The sequence below is a fragment of the Zonotrichia albicollis genome, chromosome 4, assembly GCF_047830755.1.
Source record: "Zonotrichia albicollis isolate bZonAlb1 chromosome 4, bZonAlb1.hap1, whole genome shotgun sequence".
NCBI classification, from domain to species: Eukaryota; Metazoa; Chordata; class Aves; order Passeriformes; family Passerellidae; genus Zonotrichia; species Zonotrichia albicollis.
Genome location: NC_133822.1, coordinates 28,502,608 through 28,515,613, shown reverse-complemented (window position 1 = coordinate 28,515,613; position 13,006 = coordinate 28,502,608). Strand labels below are relative to the sequence as shown.

Here is a 13,006-nt window from a genome sequence, read left to right as displayed (position 1 = left end):
CTTTGTGTAAAATAGACATTTTTCAGCTTAAATCTTTGAAACACATATACTACTTAAAGTTTGTGTTTATGCATTACTTTCTATATCAGTAATTCAATAAAACTTCTAATCTATACCAAAACTATTTTTCTTTACCACTCTTGATTTAGCTTTCAGGGCTTGAGCTAAAACCATGTCATCAGAAAACTCTGGGTTTCTCATTTTTTAATTCTTCTTTTAAGTTCTTTTCTTCTTGTGCATGTTTACTTTTGACTCTACAAGTCTATTATGAAGGCTATATGAAATACATTCTTTCTTAGGAAACAGTAAAGCTATATTGCATACCACTGGAATAAGACACTGTTTAAGGTATAGCTGTAAAAAAAAAATTCTTTTGAATTCAGTGTTTGCTTTTACCTTTACCACATTTAAACAAAGCTTAAAAAATATAAAAAATACACTTATTATATTTCACTTTTACAACCACTTTAACCTGTTTTTAACATTTTTAAATTTCCTAAAACACAACTTCAGAGTCTGATGCTCTACCGACCAAGTCACCCTGGGCTTCCGATGTCTAAAGTCTGTTAGGAAGAACAAAAGTCTCTTTTAACACTTGGGTGAGAAACGTCCTGATATCTTTTGATGTCGCTCATTCATTATCACTGGTCTCTTAATTGCAGTAGGAATCTTTCTTTTGTTGACAAGAGTTACAATTATTACGGCTGTTAAGGTCTCACACTGAAGCCCTTGCCCGCTGCGGGTCGAAGGGAGAAGCGCTCCGCTGGAAAAAGCGCTCTGGTCTCGCGGCGCCTGTGTCGGAGGGGCCGACCCCCCCGCGCTGGGCTCGGCGCGGCTCCCCCCGCTCTCGGCCTCCGCGGCGGCTCCCGCGGCGCTGGGCTCTTTGTTGCGTGCACTGCAGACACCGCTGCACCCGTGGCCACGCGGGTCGCTTTCCCCGCGGCCGCCGTCGCTCCCGCCGCTGCGCCCATGCCAAGATTGGAGTGGCACAGCCCTGCAGGCGTCCCGAGCCGCGGCTGCTGCCGCCATTGCAGCAGGGTCGCTGATTTATCGTGCATATACTTGCAGCGCCAGCACTACAACGCACGTTTTTGCAAGTCTATATGCAGCAATCTCAGGAATTCTCTTCCTAAATCAACAGTCTATAGTCCCCGCTTTTCTAAAAAGCATTTAAAAGGATTATATGCCGTTTGTCCCTGTATTACCTTTTAACTTGTCATTCATTTAGCGCGCTGCAGCCTTTCTAAGCTTTTCCAGGATTTCGACGGCATTCAGTCAGCTGGGCTCTCCTGTGAGGTCGCCAGGGCACCGAAGCCCACTCTTTCGCCTTTCTCTAGGTCTCCTATATAGGGTCGCCTAAGGCAGGGCCGCTTTTTGTGCCTCCCGGGCTGCGTCGGGACTGACACCCAAATACTGCACCGACCGTGGCTCGCAGGGGTCCATAGGGTCCCTGTTCGGGCGCGAGAATGAAGGCCTTTGTCGGGGTCGAGCCATTTGTTGGTGAGGGGAAACTCAGACACTCAATATGAGTGATAAGCAAATTCTGTTTATTGAAGAGAGCATCAGACACTTATACAGCGAGTAATAAGCTTATGAATATTCTGTAAGCTAAGCAATCTATTGGTTAAATTATGCCATGAACTCTTCCTCATTCCTTAGGGGTTCCATCTCTCTTTTCTCATGTCTCTTTCACTGTTTGTTATTATACTACAGCTAAGCCTCAAGGACATGTTATCAACACAGGTGCAGGACTTGGAATTAGCCACAGCTTTGTAATTTTCCTTTCTCTAGCAGCTAAATTCCCAACACTTCTCTAATGGAACTTTAGTGCTGCAATGTGAAATAGTCACACAGCTCTGCATGAATTATTCTGAGACACACCCAACTAGAGATATTACCAGGAAGAACATTTCACTGACAACAATTTCTGGAGTAAAGGGATATAAGTTACAACAAGCAATTGCCAGCAGTGCCAAACACTTTTAAAATTTTTCTTTTCTTTTTCTTTTTTTTTTTACTTGGTAGGTGTGGAGGTGGAATGCCATCCAGTAAGTACCAGACTGCAGTATGGGAATATCAATGGATGTGTGGCTGAAAAGGAGGTGCCCATTTCTCATTGTGAGGTAAATAACAAAAATCAACCTCCTTTTTCTTTCCCTAAATGAAACCATTTCTTCCACCATGGTTTCACTTCAGTAAGTGGAACATCAGTTTCTCATTGATTGGCTTAGTGTTAACCTCATTGGCACTTATTTCCTGAAGTAATTTGCTGATGCTGAATTTTCCCTAGTCAAACCAGCATGAAAAATGGCACATGTTAGACACAAAGGCTTTGTTCATCCCACTCTCTTGCTTCCAGCAGAAATTAATGACTCTGAAGTAGCTCTGTTAGGACTTTCTACTTAAAAAAAGAGGAATATTTATCTTCACATTTGTAAAGCTTATTTTCAGTTCTGAGTATGTAGTTAAGCACTGAGCCTCTAGGTTGATTAGGGGAATTTAAATAAGTATTTAGATAAATGGCATTTTAAAAGACCTTTAAACCCAAGTGCCAAGATTTGACTTGTATGCCTTAAAAGCTCTGGGATTCCTCAGCTAGCCTTGGCACCAAACTCTTGTGTTCTACATGTCTTGTATCTTCCATAATCAGATTAAAAGTTTAATTTCTAGCCCATCACTGCTTACACCTTATATGGCAACTTCCTTTTAAGACAGGAGCATAACTTCCCTTCTGGGTGTTCCCATCTCTGCTCTTTCCAAGATAACGAAACCCCATACAAGGATTTTAATCACCTTTGTGTGCAGTCCAAGTTATGGCATAACTAATAATTCTTAGCCTCTTGTCCTGTCTACAAAGTAAATGGTCCTTAGCCATAAGGTCATAAGTATTGATTTTTCTCCTGCAGAAGTCCAGATTTTACATCGGGAATAAACAATATTAAGTACATTTTTTCTAAATTCATCCCTGATAATGATAGGATATTTTAATTTAATTAGACTGGGAATTAAGAGCACAAAGCCACCAAAGGAAATGGACTCTGACAGAGTGTTATGTGAGGCGACTTATTTTGACATCATGAAGGCTTATAGCTACAGGCACTGACACCTTGGTCTAATTTAGTTAAGTGGCCAGACAAGCAGAACAAGAAATAATAGCACCAGCAGGACAACAGTGGGTGTGTGAGTTGCAGCATTTGGGCTAAAGCACTTTCTGAATGCATGATAACCACATTTACTCAAAAGCCAACACCATAGCTCTGGACATTCCCTATAAGATTTTAAATTCTGGGCTCTTTTGTGTGTGTGAGCAGTTTAGTCGCCTCTCCTTTGCTCTGATTATGCTCATAAGAAGTTACTCTTTGTGCAGCACCCTGCATTCTGCAGCCAGGCACCTGTTTCTGAGTTCATGTTTTCAGCAGAGCATGGAAGCCGGACAACATCACCCATGGATATTTTGAAGGAAGGAACCAGGATTCTGAGTATCATGAGGCTCTGTTCAAACTTCATCTCTCTTCTTTTTCCATTTAGGGCAAATGCAGAAGCACCACCAGGTACTCTGCTCAGACAGGGCAGTGGGAAGACCACTGCAGCTGCTGTACAGCCACGCAGACCACCACGGTGACGATCCCACTGCGCTGTCCCAACGGGACCATGGTGCAGCTCTACATCCCCTCCGCCTCGCTGTGCGAATGCCATGCTCGCAAGTGCACACCATGAATATTGCCCAGAAGCCCAGCTGCTTAATCTGAAGTTTTATGATGGAGGAACTTCACAATGCAAGCCTAATATTCTCTGTACACTGCCTTATCCATTAGAATCCTGAAAAATTCTATAGACACAGCAAACAATAAAGCTTACCAGCACAACAGATCACGGTCTGATTCATTTTGGGGTGGACTGTAGGAAAGAGATTCTCTTCATTTCACTGTGGAAATTAATTCACATTATTGATGAAAATCCCAAAAGGACAACCACATACAAATCATGCTCAGAAGCAGTTGCTTATACTTAAAGAATTTTTCTCAAATCATTTGGTGTTATCTGCAGAGACATTACACTTTCATTCCCCAATTCAGTCCTTAGTGACACACAGTGGACTTATAATTTTTTGCTCTTTTTCCTCCCATTCTTTTCAGGGAGTACAGTAATTATGGGATAAGGCTTCAGAGTAAGAATAGGATGTTTGTAGTACACAAACAATACTGGTTGTTCAGACAACCAAATATCTTTCTGCAACGCATATACATGTTTCTCCTGAAGCTGAATGAAAAGAAACTGTGTGTTGAGGACAGACTGTAAATTGTGCGCATCCTCAAGACATGTGTACAAGTTTAAGGACAGCTCCTACTTCAGCCTGTGCCCAGACCAACTTGAGGAGAAAGCTCAGTAGCTATCTCACCTATTTCCAGGTGCCTGGACTTCACCTGTTGCATTTGTTCCAAAAGTTGGAATTAATTTAGATGCAGAATTTGCAGTGGCAGGTGTAATTTAGTTATTGCTGCCAAGTATATATTTACAAGGATTTAAATTCTACTTTGTCTAGTTGGGCCATGGAACACAAAAGATCTTCCAGAATGTTGTTGGTCCTGGAGGAATCTTGTGTCAGTGAAGCAGTTTCACTGGGAAGTACTAATTTCTCAAAAAGAGGGAGGACTGTTATTGCCATGCGTGTTTTTGAAAGACAAGAATTATTTAACCTTCTTGTTTAACTAACAATTTTAAAATAATGAATGGGACTTTGACATGATTAAATGGGTCAAAGCATCTCCCGAACTGCAAGGAGAGCTCCCTTTGGGAGCAAACAAAAACTCCTCTGTTTTCAACTAAAAAAGTAAGTTGTATTTCTTTTTTAGAGGAACCAGGCAGATCCCTGCTGCTTCCTCTTGCCAGTCAGTTGTGGATTCAACACACCCTGAATTGTGAGCCCTTTTTGTTTTTAATATTCTTTCAAGACAACTTTATTGCTGCCCAGTGGTAGAAGTGCAGGCCTTCCATGCATCTGTCTTCTGCTTTAGTCCACAGTAATACCAGAGAGAGAAACCCGGTTTTAATTGGCATCAGCCCCACTTGCTGCAGTAGATTTGTCACCAATTTACCTCCACCCTTACCCTGTTCCTTCCCCTAGCTGCATCTAGATATTAAGTTCTCTGACAGATGCATTTGGATCACCCGGGTAGTCAGCAGTTCATCTGAAGCTGAAGATCAGCAATTCCTGGAATAGCAACCTGCAACATCAGAGAGGACCAAGAGAGAAGGGAGTAAAAGGCAAATGTCATCCTCTTCCACTTACCATGGCTGGGATGTCCCTTTGTTTCAGCCTGTGCCCTCACCCAGACTGACCCTTTTTAGCTCATGAAAGCTGACAGGATTGCAGCCTAAGGCTTCATGGCTGCAGACAGGTCTTCTAATTAGGTAATTAATTGTCTGAGTTAGTGCGATGCAGCCCATGAGAAGAGCGCTTACTGGCTTTACTTACAGCCGGGATTTCTGGGGACTTTGGTGTGGTCTACATATTGTTACTCAGACCAGTGTATTCCAAGCCCCCGTCATGAGCAAGACCAGAAGAATCTTCTTTGAAAATCCTTTTGTAGAAATAAACTGGCAAGGAAGAAAAAGCAGGAGGGAATGTTATACCATCTTCTTTAACAGGCTGAGGAGGTAAATACATTTCTAACTTTGACTTGCTGGCATGAGAATCAAACATTTTCTGGCAGTCTGCCCCAAAAGAACTGTCTGACTTTTGCCCAAGGAGCCAGTGGGCTCAGACCTGCTCTGTGCAGGTTTCATTGCCTTTCACACAGGCAGCTGCAATTAGTGCAATTCCAATACTTTCATCAGCATTTCATCCCTGGCAGGAGTGAAGAGCACAGTCCTGCTGCCTATGATCAAGTGTGCCAGTGCATCACACAGTACTCTACATCTGACTGTAGATTTGCATTTGCATTCTCCAGCAGAAGCCAGGCTTTGAAGAATGTTGTTTCCCAAGTCCATACATACTGTTTGTGAGCCTTGATGGGTTTGAGCAACCTTGGCCTTTACCTCTCCACCAATGATTAGGAGCACATCCCACTGCTTCAGACCACCAGCTGGGTTGTTGAGTGTGCTATAGGATAGATTTACAGGAATACTGAATGGATTTGGGGAGGAGTCTTATATAACTCCTTAATAATTCAAAACATGCAATCTCTCTGCTAAATTTACAGACTTGCAAGCACTCCTCTACAGCAGGAGAAACACGAGCAGGTATATTGGTATTATTTGTCACAGCTCTGCATTATCAATTAGCACCATACCCAAGTACCTCAGGAAAGACAGTGATTTCCACATTTTCTCTGCTGGAAAGTCTTAAAAGCAGACTACTTCCATTCTAAGCAGCTGGATGTTGCTTCCTCTCATATTGCTGCGTATATTATTATGTGAGATAAGCGTATTACCTTTAACACACCCATCCTTATGGCTTATAGAAGCTGGTAATTGGAACCTGTGCAGGCAGAGCTATAAGTCAACAAGGATCCCAGCAGGACCTGGCTCTACAATCCTATACTATTCCAGAATTAGCCAGGATTTGCCTTTCTGGTTTTGAGCTTAGTTGGAGCAGCATAGATTGTGGATGGAAAATAGCAAAAGTTTCAGAACATTTTCATTTCCTTCTCCCTGAGATAGGCATAGAAAGCAAGAGATTTGTTGCCTGTCTAGGAAACAGATTAATTGTTTTTAAAACTTCTGAAAGAAGTTCTGAAAGTACTATAAGATACTAGCAGGGTAAAAAGGAGAAAGTATTTGATACCTGTTGATATTTTGGTTAGAAGATAATAAATACCATTTCAAAGTAGGGACCAAGAAGAGTGGAGGGGTTTAATGAATTTAAAATCCCATACAAATTTCTTAGTCTTGCTGGGAACATTTTACATCACCCAGCCCAAGTTTTGGGAAACAACAGCTGCACTGCTCCTTTCATGTTTCATAGCACAACCAGGGTGCATCAGCACATCTCTCTGTGACAGAGACAACTTCTACCCTTGCCAGCCATGACACAGTGCATTACCCTGATTTACAAGATCGTAGAACCACTGGACTTTATTCAGGCATTGAATAAATCCATTTCTCCCTGTCACACTAGAAAAACCATCATAGTTTCATAAACAGGCTTAAAGAAAAAAAGATTTGAACTTGAATTAGTTACATCTCTCTTCAGTTATCATTAGCAAATAAGAGTCCTTTCTCAGATAGCATTGGTCATCAACAACTTTTCTTCCCTATAGTTGCTTAAATTGCAAGGTTGAAGGCTAAGCAGGATCCATCACCTGTTCTGATTAGACCATTGATTACAAGATAATCCCCTGAATATTTCATGCAGGGATGACAGTGCATACAGGCACTGAGGTAACTTGAGTACTTGAAACAGCCTTATAAAAAGCTTTCTGCACTTACCTCCTACCTGGGACCACTGTGAAGCTTTGTAGATACAAAGACACACCTCCCCACAGAAACCACCTCCAAGACAATCTGATCCTTGGGTGCTGATTCTTTGGACAGAGCTGGCTCTGCTGTAGAGCCCTGGATTTGCATTATCCTTTTTCCTTCCTCTCCACTGCCTTTGGGACAAAGTGTGCCTGTTGATGCCTTGTTTCTTGAGGTGCTAAGGAACATGAGGACAAAGTGCTGAAATTCTCCAGCAGAGAACTGCCATGGCCTCTCAGGTCATGGGAGTTTGGTCTTTCTCCTTCTCTTCCCTCCATCCTGGTAATCACCAAACCAGAAGGTCTCACTAATTAGCTTCAGCTTTTAGCTTTGTGGTTTGCTTAAAGCAGGATCAAGGCAGGATGGAAATAGCCGCTGGTGCTGTTCTCTCCTTAAGCCAGTGCAGAAGAAGATTGTGCACAGCATAGCCACATCCTATTTTAGCACTGACGCAATTTCCAGCCAGACCTCCAGGCAACATGGAAACACACATGCCTGGTAAGTTTATTTTCTGTTTCATTCTTATTGCTGCCTATGAAGAGGGATAGACCAAGATGGGGTGGAGAACAAAGAAAGGAGTACTTTGGAAGGACTTCTCTGTCTTCTTTAGGGAAAAAAAAAAAAAAAAGAAAGAAATCTGCAGCCCAGTTACATACAGAGAGCTCAGAGATAAAACATGCAGAGTTCACTTTTCCTAAAGCCTCAGAAGAGCAGCTGTGGGTCAGTGTTGTGATCCACATGGAAAAGACAATCACTAGGCAAATGCCTTGTGCTCGTCTTCTGCTGTTTCCCCCTGCATTTGCCTTATCGCATGGCAACTGTGGGGAGTAAGCAAAATCCTTTTCCAGGAGAAAATGGGCAGCCTTGAGCTCTAAATTCCCATACAAAAGGAGCAAATCTGCTGAGACTCTTATTTGCATAAAACCTTCATTCTGGAGTTCCCAGTGTACGAGTTTAGAATAACTTTCAGCGCTGATGTTGAGTCATTGTTCTTTTGCTGTCATAGTCAAAAGCTCTGTGGTTGTTTCCATGTTATCTCATTGTTTCTGGGGCTGTATCTCTCCTGTGAACTTCAAATTCCTTATTTGAATAATAGAAGAATAGAATTTGACCTTTAAATTTTAGCTATCTGGTATTTCTCTCTTTAGAATGGTTCAAGAACTACTTATGTGTTTAGTCCCCTGCTGCTTAACTGCTTCTATTAAAAACAGTCCCATAAGTAAACTCAGAACTGGATGGTTCTCTTTATAAAGAGTATTTCTTCTCCAATCATATTTCGAGGTGGAAAGACAAAGGATATCTGCGTTATGTACAAACAAATGTAGAGAAATACAACTGAGATACTGAGTCCTACCCAAGAGATTCTCCTGCTGTGTGTCCTGGAGGCTCAGGACATTTCAAACTAAGTGCTAGCATGGGGTTCAGACAAGCAGATGCACTCAGGCTGTCCAGATTATTTTGGCATTAGTCAGGGTTTGCTGTTTTACCCTTTCCACCTGCAGTCTGAGAGGTACTGTGTGAGCCCTGAACTCACAGGCTGCAAATTAGATGGCATTAGAGACAACCCAAACAGCCTTGTCTGTCTAATTCCTATATTCTTAAAAAGCACTAAAATGGTGGTTTTGAAGACACAGTGGAGGAAATCATGCTTTACTATAGTTGAGTTTGATGGAGATGTGCACAAGAACTGATTTTGGCATGAGCTGAACTTCTTCATCTACATTCAGACCTGAAAATTCATGATTTACTGAGAACCCAAAGAGCACGTGTATAACCATATATATATATATATATATATATCCTTTGAAAGATGTTTGAGTAAAGCTACAAGGAAACAGTAAGTTCAAGTGGGTTTTTTTTCATCCCTACTTGGGAGTTGGAGTCTGTCAAACGATGTTCCTAAATTGCAGATGTTTTGAACAGCCTTGCAGAGGAGTATTCTTCTAACTCTGGTGTCTTTCAGAAATGCAGATCCCTTCTGATGCTTATCTAAAAAGAGAGGAAGATAAATGAAAGCAGTTCCCTCTCTGTGCCCTGGAAAACCAAACCACTTGCAGCGTATTCTGCAAGTAGCTGTGCTGTGATAATCTTATCATCTGGACCACTCAGCTCAGTTAATTGGCTGTTACACAGGATTTAATACAGAGCTCCTAATTAGGCAGACTCCTTTACTGCGTCTTTCACAAGCAGTGTGGTCCTTTAACACTCCCTCTCAGTCCTTCCACTTTTGGCAATCTGTGCAACTTCTTCGTGGTGGCACTTTGGACAAGGACCTGGGAATGCAAACAGTGAGGTGAATTGCTGCACATGTGGGCAACCCTTAAGTTTGCAGAAAGCTGAGGCAAAGGAGTACAGAGAGGCTGAGTGAGCAGGTGGTGACTGGCTGTGAACTGAAATTGGAACTGGTCACTGATCTCTGTCCTGGAGCCTGGAGGTACCTTGTACTCAGAAGCCATTTTACAACTCGATGGAGTTTGACTGTAGGGATGGTTCCCCAGCCATTTTTGTAGAATGAGTGTAGTTCCTGAACATTTGCTTTCTTAGTTGAAGTCAAGATTCCCTGTACTGCTGTTCTTTGAAGATACATATATATGTAAATATACACCAAAACCATGCATATGTGCATATTTAAAATTTTATATATATTCACATACATACACACACACAGAGCTTGTTTCTATAGATACTAATATTCCTCCAGAATATTTACAGAATGAGAACATGTAAGGCCAAATGTCATAAAGGCTTACAGGGTGGAATGAGGTCAGGCTGCATTTGAAGCAGAAGCCCCTGAGGCAGTGCTGTATCAGGCAGGAACTATCAAATGTGGAATGCATTCAAACCAAAACATTTTGGTTCAATTGGTTTAATTTAGGAAGTTGAAAAGCTTTTGGGAGAACAGGAGTCCTCTAGATACAAATATGGCAATTGCATTTTCATCAAAAAACTTGTTCTGACTGGGAGTCCCTGACTGCCTCACCAGTTTACCAGTGTTAATCTCAGGTTTGTGATACAGTTTCTAGAGGCTGGGAAGCATAATGGAGATGAAATAGTGTTATAAATGAACGACAGCTTTTTCCCTAGGCCTAGTTAAAAGGACTGGAAAGTAAAAGAGGTCTTTAATTGACTGTGTAGAGGTCTTGTGAGGTATCCCAGACTTAGTCTGAAAATACTGGAGAAACATTGTGTGTGGCCTTTGGAAATGAAACCTTCACTTATTAATTATTTTTCTTGGAGTTTCCCTTGTGGCATCATTATGTGCTTCGTTAAAGTGAGCCAAGCACGATTCTGCTTGGGAGATCAGACAGGGAAAACTAGTGAGTCAATCTGTTGGACTGTTCAAGTGCTGCTGGACCCTAATCTGTTATTGATTAAGAATAATCATAATTGATATAAGAACAATCATAACATTTAAGGGTCAGACACCCTCGTCCAAGCATTTCCTTCTTTAGCATTCCACTGTCTCCTCTCTCAGAATGTGGTGGTGGGGAAGCAGTTTCAGTCTGAGTATAGGGGATAGAATGGTCTCAGCTAAATGAGGGGGAAATACAACCTCTGGATTTTAGCAGTACACAATGGATGTGGTGTCTTCCTGGAAGCTGTTGTTTCTTATTCCTGGAGAAAAGTCCTGACCAGATGGAGGCAGTGGTGTATCGTCTCTGTAGTGATGATGGTGCTGACCATGTAGGCAGATGTGTACAGGATGTCTTTTCCTGGATATAAAACACTAATGCTGGAAGGACCAAGACATGGTTTTTCCCTCTAAGAGCTTTTCCAAGAGAATGAGAGTATGGATCATTCAATCCCATTTCAGCTGTGGCACCACTAGAGGGGGAAAGAGTATGAAACATCTGTGTGTTGAAAAAGGTTCTGTATCCACTGGTTTTTATTAGCATTTTTCAACCTTGCTACTGCCAGTATGGAATTGACCTGTTGGAGTGAGGAGGCCTCCAAGAGAATCAGAGGGATGAAGCAGCAGTGCTGTGAAGAAAGACTGAGATAATTGGGAATGTTCAGCCTGGAAAAGAAAGGGCATTGGTGTGACCTCATTATGGCCTTTCAGTGCCTGAAGAGAGCCCACAGGAAAGATGGAGAGAGACTCTTGACAAGGTCCTGGAGTGACCCGACAAGGGGGAATGGCTTCACACTGACAGAGCACATATTTAGGTTGGATATCCAGAAGAAATCATTCCTTGTGAGCGTGAAGAGGCCCTGGCACAGATTGCCCAGAGAAGCTGTCCCATCACTGGCAGTGTTCCAGGCCAGGTTGGATGGGGCTCTGAGCAACCTGGGATAGTGGAAGGTGTCCCTGCCCATGGCAGTGGGGATAGAAATGAGATTATCTTTCAGGTCTCTTCCAACCCATTTGTGATTCTGTGATGATCTCCATCCCCTCCAAGCCCTCCATTATTCTGCACTGTGACCATGTAATTTGTCAAACGCAAGAGATGGGGAGCATGTCTAAAAATTCCAGACATTACTCCCAAAGACCAGAACATGTAGGTATAACCTTAGATATACCTGATGAGCATTTCACATGTGTAAAGAGTTCTTTATGAAGAATGACCACGATCCACAAGTTTCTACCTCTACCTGATGCCACTGGATTTGTTCACATCACTAGAAATGAATAGTGTCTACTGACTGCAGTATTTTGCATTCCATTAGGGAACCATCTGTACAAAACCTGCTTTATGTATTTATCTCTCCTTCTTAGACTTTGCTCTACCCTCCTCACACCCAACTCTCAATGGATGGAAGACAGCAAAATCAGCAAGGGACTCTTTTTCAGCCTACAATAGCAAATACCTCACTGTTCCTCAGAACCGGACTTCCTGGCACAGAAGTGGGACCAATGGAGCTCTTGAAGCATCAGTGGTGTCCTACAGAAGTTCTGTAAGTACGGTTTCATGTTCATTGACCTAGGTCAAGTGCATTTGGGATTATGAAGAGGGCTGGAAGAGCAGGGTGCACTCTGCTGTGTGTTGGTTAAATCAGAACAGGAAGAAGAATCGTTATGAGGAAAGTGATACCACAGCCTCAGATGGTTTATTTGTCTCTGTGTACAGCAAGAATTAATTTCTGCAGTAGTAATCTCACCAAAATTTTTGGATTGTTTACTTTAGCCAAAATCCTTCAGAGCAGGAATGAAGGGGGTTGCTACTACCTCCAGTGGCAGAAAAGATCTCCAGGTTGATCACTAAATTGGGTGTGCATGTGTCAACCCTGAGTCAGCTGTGACCAAGGGGGCTGGATTGGATTGATTCCCTTTGTAAGTGAGGTGTGGCTGTAGTGTTCAGAGAAGAGATGTCATTAGAGGAGGCACATTTGGGATGTATTTGTAGTGATATATTTGCTACCAGACCACTAGAACAAAATCATCATGAAGTGCTGATCCTACCTTCCCATTTTCTTATTCCTTGGTGTGATGGTTTCATGTCTTGGAAACATCAAGAGGCAGTGAATGCAGGACTTGAGCTGGTCATTTACATCACTGTTTCTGACTTTTACAGTGGGTGTGAGAGAGGAGGAGAGAAAGATCTTG

At 42.3% G+C, this 13,006-nt stretch overlaps 2 protein-coding genes across 3 annotated transcripts in view; both read left to right on the top strand.

The window, feature by feature from the left end:
- The window catches only part of VWF (von Willebrand factor), a 127,563-nt gene extending 123,695 nt beyond the window's left edge, over positions 1-3,868 (top strand). For both annotated transcript variants that reach the window (XM_074539258.1, XM_014270907.3), the window contains exons 51-52: positions 2,026-2,123; positions 3,529-3,868. In XM_074539258.1, coding sequence (XP_074395359.1) covers positions 2,026-2,123; positions 3,529-3,717 — 287 coding nt within the window. In that variant the 3' untranslated portion in view covers positions 3,718-3,868. The remainder of the gene's footprint in view (positions 1-2,025; positions 2,124-3,528) is intronic.
- Positions 3,869-7,388: 3,520 nt separating this feature from the next.
- The window catches only part of ANO2 (anoctamin 2), a 158,112-nt gene continuing 152,494 nt past the window's right edge, over positions 7,389-13,006 (top strand). The window contains exons 1-2 of the mRNA XM_026796668.2: positions 7,389-7,959; positions 12,179-12,357. Coding sequence (XP_026652469.2) covers positions 7,941-7,959; positions 12,179-12,357 — 198 coding nt within the window. The 5' untranslated portion in view covers positions 7,389-7,940. The remainder of the gene's footprint in view (positions 7,960-12,178; positions 12,358-13,006) is intronic.